This window comes from Portunus trituberculatus, chromosome 18, assembly GCF_017591435.1.
Source record: "Portunus trituberculatus isolate SZX2019 chromosome 18, ASM1759143v1, whole genome shotgun sequence".
In the NCBI taxonomy this organism is placed as follows: domain Eukaryota; kingdom Metazoa; phylum Arthropoda; class Malacostraca; order Decapoda; family Portunidae; genus Portunus; species Portunus trituberculatus.
In genome coordinates this window covers 5,875,035-5,887,568 of record NC_059272.1, presented here as the reverse complement: position 1 = coordinate 5,887,568, position 12,534 = coordinate 5,875,035, and the positions used below count along the sequence as shown (strand labels likewise).

General features: G+C 40.0%; 1 protein-coding gene across 1 annotated transcript in view; it reads right to left on the bottom strand.

The window, feature by feature from the left end:
- Nucleotides 1-12,534, bottom strand: part of LOC123505620 (catalase-like) — a 58,340-nt gene that overhangs the window by 22,144 nt on the left and 23,662 nt on the right. Inside the window, exons 3-5 of the mRNA XM_045257155.1 lie at nt 6,362-6,503; nt 5,306-5,456; nt 3,081-3,277 (exon numbers count right to left, since the gene is read on the bottom strand). Of these exons, the coding sequence (XP_045113090.1) occupies nt 3,081-3,277; nt 5,306-5,456; nt 6,362-6,503 (490 nt within the window). The remainder of the gene's footprint in view (nt 1-3,080; nt 3,278-5,305; nt 5,457-6,361; nt 6,504-12,534) is intronic.

The window sequence follows — 12,534 nt, the reverse complement described above, 5'->3', positions numbered from 1 at the left end:
AACTGTCCAACAACCTACAGTCCTGCTTCAAACATTGGAACAAAAGAAACAAAACTAACTGCTACTCATGGGGACTGCACATACTCCCAAAAGGAATATGTTCAATGATGATGTGAATATTTCATAGCCAAGGGACTCAGGGAGGCCAGACAGGACTCCTGGTTCTGGAAGACAGCCTCTTCCTCTGCCATTTTATGCAGGGAACTGACACTCTGACACTTTGTAGTAAGTAGGAACAACAATGTACCTACACAAATACCGTAGTTTATTACTATTGAATATTTTAATGATAAAAAATCTAAAAACATAATACCTAAAGTGATCTAAAATACTTAAAACATAAAATTATATTTAAAATTTTGCACCTAAACAACTGTTCAGATGGAATGTGGAAGGTAGCAGCACTGGTCAGTCAACCGTGGTCATTTTGTTACAAAACGATTGTTTTTATCTTTTGTATCAATAAAATATTCTATAGTAATAAACTACATTACATTATTCTTCCTACTTACTACAGAGTGTCAGTATGTATAGTTCTCATCAGTAGCAGTTTCTGGTGTTTACCACGTCCTACTAGAATAACATGTAAACACAGCCCTTAGGCCATGTCCAGTAGTAGTTTTCCCATTTGTTGATGTTACTGGTGCAAATAAATTTGAAGGTTGCTATTTTATATCTACTCCATACGTTGACCACAAGTTTTGACCATAAAAAAAAAAGACCTTAAAAACTTGACTTATAGGCTGTAATATATGGTAATAACCGAGTGCACAAAAAAAACTTCATAGACAAGAAGTACAATGAATATGCTACCACAACATGCAGCCATGCCATGTGATGCTGGTTGTATCCACATCGCTAGCTTCACCCTGCACAGTAGCATTAAAAAGTGTTTCAATTGTGGAATCGCTACAGCCACCCATCGTTCCCCTTGAAATTCTCTATATCAATTTCTATTTCAGCTTTCTAGCTGCTGCACATACCACTTCATAAAGGTGGCATCTAATGCAACATCTTTTCCACTCCCTACACTTTTTCTTGGTGCACCTTTACCACTTTTACTTGATGATGCATCCTCACAATATTTGGCAGAATATTCTACCAGCTTATCTTTTGATTTACTAAAGTCTGCCACAGTTTGCTTGGCCATACCATACTCCTCACAAACACTTGTATCACTAGCTTCCTTCTCTAATTTTCTTATTAATTCTATCTTTAAAGTCACAACTAGAGCCACTCACTTATGCCTAACAAACATCCTTGGGAGACATAATTAAGAGTTCTAAGGTACTGAAAAATGCACAAACTTGCTCACTTATACCGGACAATACACCAATATTCACTAGCATCGGCTAGACTTGTTTACAACCACCTGCCGCAGCGTCGCTGCCATCTATTTGTTGTCTCTGGAAGTGTGCGAGGTGCGCATTGTCTGAATTCATTTGCTGGCTGTCTGGACTCAAATTATTAAATTATCAACTGGACACTGTCCGGATAACCGAAAACTGGATAAACGAGGTCCAAATAAACAAGGGTCGAGTGTATTCATATCTTGTCACCATTTTTTGACGCCTATGTTGTCTGTATCTTTTGATGACTTTGCCCTCAGTATTTTCAACATCTTAGTTCCTTGTATTTTTGACATCTTAGTTATCTACTTACAATGGCGGTATTTTTTGACATCATGGTTATATATTTCCCATGCCTGTATTTCTGATGTCTACACTTTTGTGTATATTTTTCGACATCTCCAGTTGTCTGCATTTTTCAACATCTTGGCTGTCAGTATTATCTATTTATAATGTCTGTATTTTCCAGTCTCTATAGTAGTAGATTTTTTTACGTCTTCAGTTATATGTATTTTCAACATCTCCAATTGTCTTTATATTTAACTTCTTTTCAGGTGTCTGTTTCCTCAGCATGGCCGCCTTCATTTCACGTGGCTGAGTGATGTGGTGGTGGCCCCTCATATGTTTACTGGTATTACTATTATTATTTTACATTATATTTATGTATATTCATTTGCACATTGATATGTATGTTTTTATATTTTATGTATACCATGCTTGTATACACTGCATCGTGTGAGGTGAATTTCCTGCACCCATTGGACTGGTGTGGGGTCCCCTTAGTTGCTGGCTGGCTTTGTAAAGAAAGGACTGCTGCATCTCTCTTGTTCATCTCAGCCTCTGTGTTCTGTACTCTGCCTTGTAGCAATACACAGCTGTATGTTAAAAGTGTTTGCTTGCCCTTGGACCACACTGGACTACTTAGTGCTACATGCTGTGCTACACAGATATATAATGCCATTGAATGATCCCACCACTTCACATTGCTGTCTACTGTGGGCACCCCCACTTGTACATGCATACAACAGAGGTATATGTACAATAAATCCCCAGTTAATCACAGGCTTATGTTCCAAAGGCTCCTGCAAAGTACTAAAATCCATTTTATGTTGATGCTATCCCTAAAATATTTATTTATCATCTCTAGTAACACATAAATTGAGTAATAGGGTTCTAGCAGTCATATCCCTAGTGTGCAATTATCAGCATAAAAAAAGCTCTCAAAAATAATCTTTACAGTTATAAAATGAAAAGACTACATGGAAAAGTACAGGAAGACCAAATGTTATTTTATTACTGGAGGTAGCAGGTGAGCAATGAGCAAGTGTTTCAGTGAGCTGGTTGATAGTTGTTGTGGTGGTGAGGGAGCTGATGGATGAATAGATGTTATGATGGGGAGGAGGATGTCTAGATAAAGCACTACTGACTCAGACTGTGATGATGCCCTGGAGACTAAGTTTGAGGATTCTCACAATAAAAGTACTCAAACAGATATTAGTACATGTGACAGCGATGAGAAATACCTGTCCAAAAGCAATCCTGAAGTCAAGAAAGAGGAAAGTGTGAATCAAGAGTTTAATTCTGGTGATAAGACAGTGCCTTCACCATCACTAGCACAACATCAGTGTGGAGGAAGGGGATAAGCGGGTGCAGAGAGGAGAATCAGTATTGAAGGGGTTAATCAGTAAACTTGAAAAGAAGATAATGGCATATGTGCAAAAATGTCCTTACTTGATGCCTTGGTCAGTCTTGTAGTGGAACTTGCAGTATACAGGGTTCCCTTCTTTGTTTACCAACTTGAAGGTGTGAGACCCATAACCATTCATGTGCCGGTAGCCATCTGGGATACCACGATCAGAGAAGAGGAATGACACTTGATGTGTTGTTTCTGGACGCAGAGTGATGAAATCCCAGAACATGTCTGCATCCTGTCAAAATTCATATTGATGTCAGCAAACAAGTGAATATTCACAATAAAAAAAGATAAATTTATGTACATTAATATATATATATATATATATATATATATATATATATATATATATATATATATATATATATATATATATCAGTTGTGGCATAAGGATATTGATACAGCAAGGAGTTGAATGTCTGGAAAGCAAATTAAATAATTCATGTAAAATTTCATGAGTCTACGTAACATAAGTTATTTAAGAGGAGAATTGGATACTTTGGAAGGTGATCTTGTTGGCAAAGGTATGAAGTTGGCAAATGATACATAATCAAGATAATCTGTAGCAAAATTATACTTATTCATAATATACAAAGTTTTTTTTTTTTTATTTTTACCATGTGGGCTTTTCACGGGAATTTATGGGCTAAAGGGGATACTTTTTGGGGTACCTCCAATCTCAAAACCCACCCGCTAGAAAACCGTTGCCCCGAGTGAGGAAGCCCAACCTACACTCGGACCGTGGACAGGATTCGAACCCGTGCGCTTGGAGACCCTCAGACCCCAAAGCACGCATGGTTCCACTGTACCACGGCGGCTCCTAAACAGTTGTCAAAAGAGACTGCAGATGCATAAAAATTTGCAAAAAACATAGTAATAATAATAATAATAGTATTAATAACTATAACAATAATAACAATAAATAATAATAATAATAATAATAATAATAATAATAACAGTAACAATAATAATAACGGATGGGGAGGTGGAAGGAAACACACAGAACCGTGGAAAAGTGGAATGCCTTAAATGATGAAGTTGTTGCACCACATATTGTGCATAGCTTTAAAGAAAATTAGATATGTGGAGATATGAAGACAGGACACTATGAGCTCTGCTCGACCCCTATATAATATAACTAGGTAAATACAGGTGTAATGAGTTGAGTTTATTCCCGACTAGTTTCAACCCAGCATGGAGGCGGCCAAGGGGATGACCACAGAACTCATGGCTGTGGCAAGTCGATACCTCTTACTTGGAGTTACTTGGCATGGAAAGGGAGCCTGCATGGAGACTTGTGAGGCATGACCTGTCTGGAGTGGTGCCATAGGGTTGGAGAGGCAACACACCCCACAGCATATGCCCCTTGTGATTGATTGTGAATTTCACCTACAGCTTCTTCTGGGGAACTGAGTTTGCTCTGGTCCAGATTCACCTTATATTGGGATGGTGGGGACTCACAGTGCACTGTCAAACCCAAAATCAGGTTGTTGATTGGTCCCTGTGGGGCAGGGTGCTGTAGCAGGATCTGCTCACATGACATCTCCTGACCTCTTGTTTAAGTTTTTGTTCCTACTGATGTACAACACCTCTAGCACTTTCCTTTTCTTGCACAGGTCACGATGTAAGACTCTGGTACCCTTCCAGTTGGGCAGATACCCTGCCTTATCTACATGGTTCACCAGGGCACGAGGTGTGAGGTCATGCCTCACGTTGGCATGGAGCTCTTTCACCCTGGTAACCAAGCCCTAGCTTGTCTCTCTGTAGTAGCTGAAGTTGCATCCTCCAAACAGTATCTCATAAACTACACTGTCAGGGCTGAACCTCTGCTTTGAATGAAGTAACTCATCGATCTGACCACCACACAATAATCAGCGCTGTGGAGGGCTGCACCCAGCACCTGTTACCTTGCATTCTGGGAGGATAAGATATTTCTTTTGCTCTCTCTGTCCCTCCTTGCCAGGATCCTGAGCACCTTGTCCTTCACGTCTGCTGAGAGGCCCTTCGGGTATCCCAGCTTGGTGAACATGTTAATTATATGCTGAACTTTCCCCTCTATATAAACATCATTGCATACACAGCAAACACAGAAAAAACCCAATTACTATACTCCTTTTTGTCTGAGTATCGTGCTCACTGAGGTAGTGCATGTAGCCATCTTTATTTGTTGGTTTCCTGTACACTTTGATGGAGCCAATGTCTGTACAATAATAATGATAATAATAATGGGTCTACGAAAGAATACAATACAAATAACAATCACCTTAAGATGAGTAGCTGGGTTCCTCTTTTGGGTGTGGATGAAGGAAGGGAAGAGAACAGGATCCCTGATAAAGAAGATGGGAGTGTTGTTGCCTACCAGATCCCAATTACCTTCTTCAGTATAAAATTTCACAGCAAAACCTCGAGGATCCCTGCAAGAATGAATGTAGAGGCATGAGTCAGCATTGTGATAAAGATGATGAGTTGTATGGGAATACTCTGCATTTGAGGGATTGAAAATGTAACATTTATGATAAAGGAAAATGAAAATCAAGCAACTTGTAAGATGGAATTACTCATGATGATTACCCTATAACATAAGTCAGTACTATAATATGGATGAAAAGTTGTGGGAGATCATTATGCACTCAAAGGGAATTGAAAGGTAACACAAAGAATGGAGAAAGATAATTTAAGGGAGTATCACACTAGCCTATGATATGTGGAAAACGGGCCATGGTTCTTGGTGCGAAATCAGGAATATTATCACACACAAGCTGGCCACATTCTTGCTATGCTAGGTAAACGGCCCACCAACCAAGACCAAGCCTAACCAAAACAAACGAGAACAAAACCATGCCGCTTGTATCTCAACCTGTGCTTTGTGCTGGAATTGCACTTTCACTTCCTATTATTGAAAAAAAAAAAAAGAAAAAAGGAAATTAGAGAAGAACTGAGAGCTGCGCGACGGCAACTTTTGGAGTCAGGGATGGTGCCATGAGCCCAAATTATCGACATGACATACATTTATTTCATCTGGGATAGCATACAGAGAACTAGAATGGATATGAAGCCATCCCAACTTTGCTCTGCTAATCTCAGAAAAGTTCCAGCTCTCTGGAGCAGATGTTCCTCGTTCCGTATCATAGGCCAGTGTGATACTCCCTTTAGGACTTATGTCAAGTGATAAAAACTACTGATCATGACAATTGAAGTAGTGAAAAAGAAGGTTTATAAAACTCTGCACCTGGGATTGAAAGGAAAAACTGAAGCTGAAGATAAATGATTATTTGAAGCTAACATTAGATCTTCCAACACAAGTGGCTTCATAACTCACCTGGCAGTATCTGCAGATCCACTCTCCCCACCTACAGTGGAGAATCGAATAGCCAAAGGTGTGCGTTTGCCAATCTCACTGAAGATCTTGGATTTAGTATACTGTGAGATGTCATGGGTGACTTCAAAGTATCCAAATGCACCTGTGAAGAAATTTAGTACTTCTTGAAACTAAATAACAATATTTTTTTTGGAAAAACATGAGGCTAATAGAATAGGTCTACTTGTACATGTTCCTTTTTATTACATACTCATCATCAATAATCACTAATTTCCCTGAAGCTCTCTTCAAACTGCCTATTCACACTACACAAACACCTAGACTGCTGAGTACTCAATTCATGGTTTGTCCTTTTTTTTCTAACCTAACCTGATTAAGTTTGAATCAATTATTTCCTGTCATAATAAGTGAACACTAACTGTATGAACTTGCCTTTATCTTCTTTGTTATATTTCTCATGGCACTTCAATATTCCCTCTTGATTTATGTTCCTTAAAAATTCAATCAATTCTAATAATTGATATCACACATCTCATGTATAATTTTTGCTATTTGGTCTGTATTTACCTTGTACTTATCTAGTTGTATATTACAGGTTTCTAGTGGAGCTCATAGTGACCTGTTTCCATATCTATTTTTATCCAATCTTTCCTTAAATATAAGCACATTTTCTGCTGCTACAATCTTTTTACTCAAGCCGTTTCTGATATCCACTGTTCTATGTGGAAAAGAAACTTTTTAATTTTCCTTAAACACTGACTCTTCATGATCTTGGAATGTTCTCTCGTCCATCTATCTCCATCTTCTGTCAGCGACACTTGGTCTTGTCTGTCTATCTTTTCAATGAGTTTTAATATTTAATAAATTGTTATTAGATCTCTCTCTCATGTCTATCTTTCAAAGTTGGTAGTCCCATTTCCTTAAGCCTTTCTTCATAGATAAGGTCCTTCATCTATGGCACCATCTTTGTAGTTGTTCTTTGAATTATTTATAATTTCTTGATATCCTTTTTCAATATAGAGATCACACCACTGTTGCATATTCAAGTCTGTGTCTTATCATAGTGGTTAGAATTTTTTTCATCGTAATCTTATCCGTGTAATTAAAAGAGACCCTGATATTTGTTAGCATGCTATATGTTGAAGTAAATAACCCATTTATGTGTCTTTCTGGGGTCAGGATATCTTCCATAACCTACTCCCAGTTCTTTCTCTTCCTTCCTCTTCATTATACAGTAATCTCTTTCTCCCATTTTGTATTCCTATGTGTGTCTTCTATTACTTTTACCCATTTCAATCAAATGGCATTTCTTAGCATTAAATTCTGATTTCCACTTCTGGCTCCACTCCCAGACCTTATCAATATCTTTTTGTAATTTCATACAGTCCTCATTCCTCTTTATTACTCTCAACAGTTTTGCATCATCTGCAAAACAAATTTGTGTATCTACCTCCTAGGAGGAGGTAGTAGACACCTACCGAAACAATAACTTACTCCCAGTGAGATCTAATAGCACTAGTTCAGGAGGTGCTGTGAACCTTCCATTAAAGCTAGTTGTGATCTCATTGAATGTTTCCCTTTGTGTCTCACAACTCAAGGGGGTAGTCACAGCCTACCCTCTAAAGACAGCTCTCCTGCTTCACACAAAACTACATGCACTTACCACACATACACCCTTCACTCCAAATCAAAATTTAAAAGAAAAATGGGACCCAAAATAAACAACGCCTCAGAGTCCCCTCTGGGAGGGACCAAAATGTCCCCAGGTCGGACACCTCTCCTGTTGAAGACCACAAATGCCTTGACACCTCCCTCAACTTTTTCTACATTAACTTCTGCAACATTCGCGGTCTTAGATCTAATTTTCAATCTGTGGAACACCACCTCTCCTCTACTAAACCTCATCTTCTTTTCCTCACCGAAACACAGCTGTCTGAGGCAACTGACAGTAGCCCTTCTCTGTTCCCTCCTACTTTCTCTATTCTCATTTTCATTCCAAAGCTGGATGTTGCGTCTATGTACGCAACGACTTAACTTGCTCTCGTGCCCACGCTCTTGAGTCTTCCGAATTTTCCACCATCTGGCTACGACTTAACAGTCACTCTCAAACTAAATTCATCTGTGCTGTTTATCTCTCCCTAACTCTTCTGACTATAGTAATTTCTTCGACTACTTAACTTCTAAAGTGGAGCACATTCTGTCCCTCTACCCTTTCGCTGAGATTTCCATTCTTGGAGATTTCAATGTTCACCACCAGCTTTGGCTTTCCTCTCCCTTCACTGACCACCCTGGTGAACTAGCCTTCAACTTTGCTATCCTCCATGACCTAGAGCAACTGGTGCAACACCCTACTCGTATTCCTGACCGTCTTGGAGACACGCCCAACATTCTTGATCTCTTCCTCACCTCTAACCCTTCTGCTTATGCTGTCACCCTTTCATCTCCGTTGGGCTCCTCCGATCACAATCTCATTTCTGTATCTTGTCCTATTTTTCCAATCCCTCCGCAGGATCCCCAAAGCGAAGGTGCCTCTGGCGTTTTGCCTCTGCCAGTTGGGGGACCTGAGGAGGTATTATGCTGATTTTCCTGGAATGATTATTGCTTCCGTGTCAGAGACCCATCTCTTTGTGCTGAACGCATAACAGAGGTGTTAGTATCTGGCATGGAGGCGTACATTCCTCATTCTTTTCTCAACCTAAACCTTCTAAACCTTGGTTTAACTCAGCCTGTTCTCGTGCTATACATGATAGAGGTTGCCCACAAAAGGTACTTGAGCCTTCCATCTCCTGAATCTCATGCACTTTATATCTCTGCCCGGAATCATGCCAAGTCTGTTCTTCAACTTGCCAAACACTCTTTCATAAATAGGAAATGTCAAAATCTTTCAAACTCAAACTCTCCTCGTGACTTCTGGCATCTAGCCAAAAACATCTCAAATAACTTCACTTCTTCATCTTTCCTCCTTTATTTCATCCTGATGGCACCACTGCCATCTCTTCTGTCTCTAAAGCTGAACTCTTTTCTCAAACCTTTGCTCACAACTCCACCTTGGACGATTCTGGGCTTGTCCTCCTCTCCTCCTCCCTCTGACTATTTCATGTCTACAATCAAAATTCTTCGTAATGATGTTTTCCATGCCCTTGCTGGCCTAAACCCTCGGAAGGCTTATGGACCTGATGGGGTCCCTCCTATTGTTCTCAAAAACTGTGCTTCTGTGCTTGCACCTTGCCTGGCCAAACTCTTCCAACTTTGTCTATCGACTTCTACCTTTCCTTCCTGCTGGAAGTTCGCCTACATTCAGCCTGTTCCTAAAAGGGTGACCGTTCTAACCCCTCAAACTACCGTCCTATAGCTTTAATCTCTTGCTTGTCTAAAGTTTTTGAATCTATCCTGAATAGGAAGATTCTCAAACATCTGTCACTTCACAATCTTCTGTCTGATCGCCAGTATGGCTTCCGTCAAGGTCGCTCTACTGGTGATCTTCTGGCTTTCCTTACTGAGTCTTGGTCATCCTCTTTTAGAGATTTCGGTGAAACTTTTGCTGTTGCGTTAGACATATCAAAAGCTTTTGATAGAGTCTGGCATAAAGCTTTGATTTCAAAACTGCCCTCTTACGGCTTCTATCCTTCTCTCTGCAACTTTATCTCAAGTTTCCTTTCCGACCGCTCTATTGCTGCTGTGGTAGACGGCTACTGTTCTTCTCCTAAACCTATTAATAGTGGTGTTCCTCAGGGTTCTGTCCTGTCACCCACTCTCTTTCTATTATTCATTAATGACCTTCTTAACCAAACTTCTTGCCCTATCCACTCCTACGCTGATGATACCACCCTACATCTTTCCACGTTCTTTCAGAGACGTCCAACCCTTCAGGAAATTAACAGATCACGCGGGACGCCACGGAACGCCTGACTTCCGATCTTTCTAAAATTTCCGATTGGGGCAGAGAAAATCTAGTAGTTTTCAATGCCTCAAAACTCAATTCCTCCATCTATCAACTCGACACAACCTTCCAGACAACTATCCCTCTTCTTCAATGACACTCAACTGTCTCCCTCTTCCACAATGAATATCCTCGGTCTGTCCTTTGCTCATAATCTTAACTGGAAACTTCACATCTCATCTCTTGCTAAAACAGCTTCTATGAAGTTAGGTGTTCTGAGGCGTCTCCGCCAGTTTTCTCGCCCTCCAACTGCTTACTCTGTATAAGGGCCTTATCCGTCCCTGTATGGAGTACTCTTCGCATGTTTGGGGGTTCCAGTCACACAGCTTTGCTTGATAGGGTGGAATCAGCTCTTCGTCTCATCAACTCCCCTCCTCTGACTAACTGTCTTCAGTCTCTTTCTCACCGCCGAAATGTTGCATCCCTTTCTATATTTTATCGCTATTTTCATGGTAACTGTTCTACTGATCTTGCTAACTGCATGCCTCCCCTCCTCCTGCGGCCACGCTGCACAAGGCTTTCTTCTTCCTCTCATCCCTATTCTGTCCAACTCTCTAATGCAAGAGTTAACCAGTACGCTCAATCATTCATCCCTTTCACTGGTAAACTCTGGAACTCCCTCCCTGCATCTGTATTTCCAAATTCCTACAACTTGTCTTCTTTTAAGAGGGAGGTATCGAGGCATTTGCTCCCCTAATTCTGGCTGACGGTTTTGGCACTTTTGTACTCTTTGGAGAGCCAGCGCTCAAGTGGGCTTTTTCTAACTTTCTTTTTTTGCCCTTGGCTGATGCCTCTTTATATTGCTTCCTATTGTCTTCTTCCAAGCTGCATCCTTACTCTTCTTAGCTTTAGCACATCTAGCATTATACCACATGTGTTTGTTCTCTTTTACTCTATGTATGGGAACATATCTCTACACAAACTCACTGTACTTTTCTAAGGATATTTCATACTTCTGTACCTGTTATGGCCTCCACATATGCAATGTGGACAATTCACAGTAATGGACACCTGTTCACCCCCGAAGTGTCCATGATTGTGAGGCACCATCGAAACACAAGAGTGAGTCTATTGAGGAGGAGGATCATACACCTGGAGGACCTACAGAAAAAAAAACTAATGGCTAGGCTAAAAATAGTGGAAAAGGACAATGAAATCATGACGGCAAACACGGGTGCTGAAGAAAAACTATGATGACCTGAAGAGCAAAGTTTGTGCTACTAAAAAGAAAATGGAAAATAATGAAAATCAAGTGAGGAAAATAAGTGAAAAGCAAAATCATAGGAAGATGGACCAGGATCAGCAGAAAGTTAGTTTAAAAATAATTATAGAAGAATCGGCCAAGGAAAGGGAACAGGTTACCAAAACGGTAGCAAAGGTAATTAAAGGAAATGAAAATTTGGTTGGGGACACTGTGGAAAAGAAAAAGTGCATTGTTATCTTTGGATTAAAGGAAAGTTACGCCAATTAGACATGAAAGAGAATATAAGAAAAAGCAGGCTGAAAGTAGTGGTGGAGGTGAAGGATGATGAAGAAAACGGCAGGAGATTGAGTGAAGAAATTGAAGAAATCTATAGACTGGGGAAATATGAGGAGGGAAAAACATGTCCGTTTAAGATTAGAATACGATCACAAGCAGGCACTGAAGAAATCCTGGCAGGCTCTTGGAGGCTAGGAAAGAAAGAAGCGTATAAAAATGTATGGTTGAGACGCGATCTAAATGAAGAGAGTTAAACTCAGGCAGTTATGGGAAAGAGCCTATGAAAAAAAAATTAAATAGAACAGCAGAGGAGAGGAAGAGCTACCATTGGAAGGTCAAAGACACAAGACTGAGGAAGTGGTACACAAGGAGGGAAAATGCTAGATGGAGTGTCAGGATGAACAATGAAAAAATGTAGAGAACAACTGGTGAAAATACCAAGCGCATGGAAAAGAGTAAATATACTGTCTATACACAAAGGAGGGAAAAAAAGCCTAAGCTCCTAATTATAGACGAGTGTCACTGACTAGTGTTGTGGGAAAGATCTGTGATATTGTGATCAAAGAAAAATGGGTGAAATGTCTGGAGGAAAATGAAGTCATAAATAACTCCCAATTTGGATTTAGAAAAGGGAAATTGTGTAAAACAAATAAAAAATTACCAAGCTTCTATGCAAGAGTAATAGATGAGGTACAGGGGGAGACATGGATGGGTCAACACAGTGTATTTAGATATTAAAAAGGCTTTTGACAG